Below are 2,004 nucleotides of genomic sequence, written 5' to 3' on the forward strand. Positions count from 1 at the left end.
GCGGGGAGGGGGCTTGGGGGTTTGGGGGCGCCCCACAGTGACCAGGGGGCCGGGGGGGCGCCCCCCACCCTGCCCCACGCCGCCCTGCCCCACACAGGGGGGCCCGGCCGGGGAGGAGCCGGTGAGCAGCTCGCAGCGCACCTCCAGCCTCTACGCCCGCGAGGCGCTCATCGAGATCGACTACAGCGACCTCCCCGAGGAGCTCAAGGTGCGCCGSCCCTTTMMCKKRKGCCCCGCCCCTTTCCCTGAGGCCCCGCCCCTTTCCCTGAGGCCCCTCCCCTTTCCCTGAGGCCCATCTTCTTCCCCTTGGCCCCCCTCCTGGGTGGGCAGCAAGGCTCCGCCCCCACACTCAGCCACACCCTGGTTCATTAGCGTGGCAAGCCACACCCTCTGGGGTGAGGTCACAGTCCCCAARCCCCACCCCTTCCCCAGGCCACGCCCTCCTTTCATTATCCTGGTGGGACCCTGCTCTAGGTGTGCTGAGCTCCGCCCCTCCCTGGCCTCTGAGGCCCCGCCCCTTCTGGGACCACAGCCCTGCCCCACCCCTGCTGAGGCTCCACCCCCTCTGTGGCCCCACCCCCACCCACTGTGGCCCCACCCACTGTGGCCCCACCCCCCCAGGATGCGCAGGCGGAGGAGGAGATCCGGCAGGAGATGAACCAGCTGCAGCAGCGGCTGACGGAGCAGCAGAGCGTGCTGCAGCGCATCGCCGCCCCCAACATGAAGGCCATGGAGAAGCTGGAGAGCGTCCGCGACAAGTTCCAGGAGACCTCCGACGGTGCGGGGGGGGGCGGCACGGGGGGGACACCAGGAGCCTCCGTGACAAGTTCTGGGAGACCTCTGATGGTGCCGGGAGGGACACGGGACGGAGGAACATGGGGGGACACCAGGAGCCTCCACGACAAGTTCTGGGAGACCTCTGACGGTGTGGGGGGGGCGCAACGGAGGGGACATGGGACATGGGGAGCCTCCACGACAAGTTCCAGGAGACCCCCAACAGTGCCAGGGGGACACCAGGAGCCTCCACACCAAGTTCTAGGAGACCCCTAATGGTGACATGGGGGGGACACAGGACGGGGGGGACATGGGGGGACACCAGGAGCCTCCATGCCAAGTTCCAGGAGACCCCCAACGGTGCCAGGGGGGACACGGGACGGGGGTGGGCACGGGGGGGACACCAGGAGTCTCCACACCAAATTCCAGGAGACCCTCAGCGGTGACACAGGGGGGACACGGGACGCGGGGAGGCTCCGTGCCCAGTTGCGGCAGGGCCGGGGGCGATGTGGGGACAAGCGGGCCGGCGGGGGGAGCCCCCCCCCGAGCCCGGCGCCCCCCCGTCCCCCCCCGCAGAGTTCGAGGCGGCGCGGAAGCGGGCCAAGAAGGCCAAGCAGGCCTTCGAGCAGATGAAGAAGGAGCGCTTCGACCGCTTCAACGCCTGCTTCGAGTCCGTGGCCACCAACATCGACGAGATCTACAAGGCCCTGTCGCGCAACAGCAGCGCCCAGGTACCCGCGGGGCCTCGCGCGGGGCCTCGCGCCCTCCCGCGGGGCCTCGCACGAGGGCCGACACCCCTGCGTCCCCCCAGGCCTTCCTGGGCCCCGAGAACCCSGAGGAGCCCTACCTGGACGGCATCAACTACAACTGCGTGGCCCCGGGCAAGCGCTTCCGGCCCATGGACAACCTCTCCGGCGGCGAGAAGACCGTGGCCGCCCTCGCCCTGCTCTTCGCCATCCACAGGTGGGGCCCCCCGGACGCCTGGGCCCCCGGCAGGGGGGTGGGGGCTGTCCTGGACGTCTTGGTTCTTATTTTTGCCCCCCTTTTCCCCCCCCCAGCTATAAACCAGCCCCGTTTTTCGTCCTGGATGAGATCGACGCGGCACTGGACAACACCAACATCGGCAAGGTGGGCACTGGGGGGGAGTTTGGGGTCCCCTGGGGGGGGGTCGGGGCTCCCAGGGGCAGTTTCAGGTTACTGGTGGAGAGTTTGGGGTCCCCGGGGCAGTTT

The 2,004-nt window shown here is 69.9% G+C and overlaps 1 protein-coding gene across 1 annotated transcript in view; it reads left to right on the plus strand.

Annotated features, from left to right (window-relative positions):
- SMC1A (structural maintenance of chromosomes 1A) overlaps positions 1–2,004 on the plus strand; it is a 10,646-nt gene that overhangs the window by 6,875 nt on the left and 1,767 nt on the right. Inside the window, exons 17-21 of the mRNA XM_026059167.1 lie at positions 39–208; positions 622–778; positions 1,351–1,505; positions 1,586–1,737; positions 1,833–1,902. Coding sequence (XP_025914952.1) covers positions 39–208; positions 622–778; positions 1,351–1,505; positions 1,586–1,737; positions 1,833–1,902 — 704 coding nt within the window. The remainder of the gene's footprint in view (positions 1–38; positions 209–621; positions 779–1,350; positions 1,506–1,585; positions 1,738–1,832; positions 1,903–2,004) is intronic.

This window comes from Apteryx rowi, unplaced genomic scaffold (assembly GCF_003343035.1).
Source record: "Apteryx rowi isolate R43461 unplaced genomic scaffold, aptRow1 scaffold_1524, whole genome shotgun sequence".
NCBI lineage: Eukaryota > Metazoa > Chordata > Aves > Apterygiformes > Apterygidae > Apteryx > Apteryx rowi.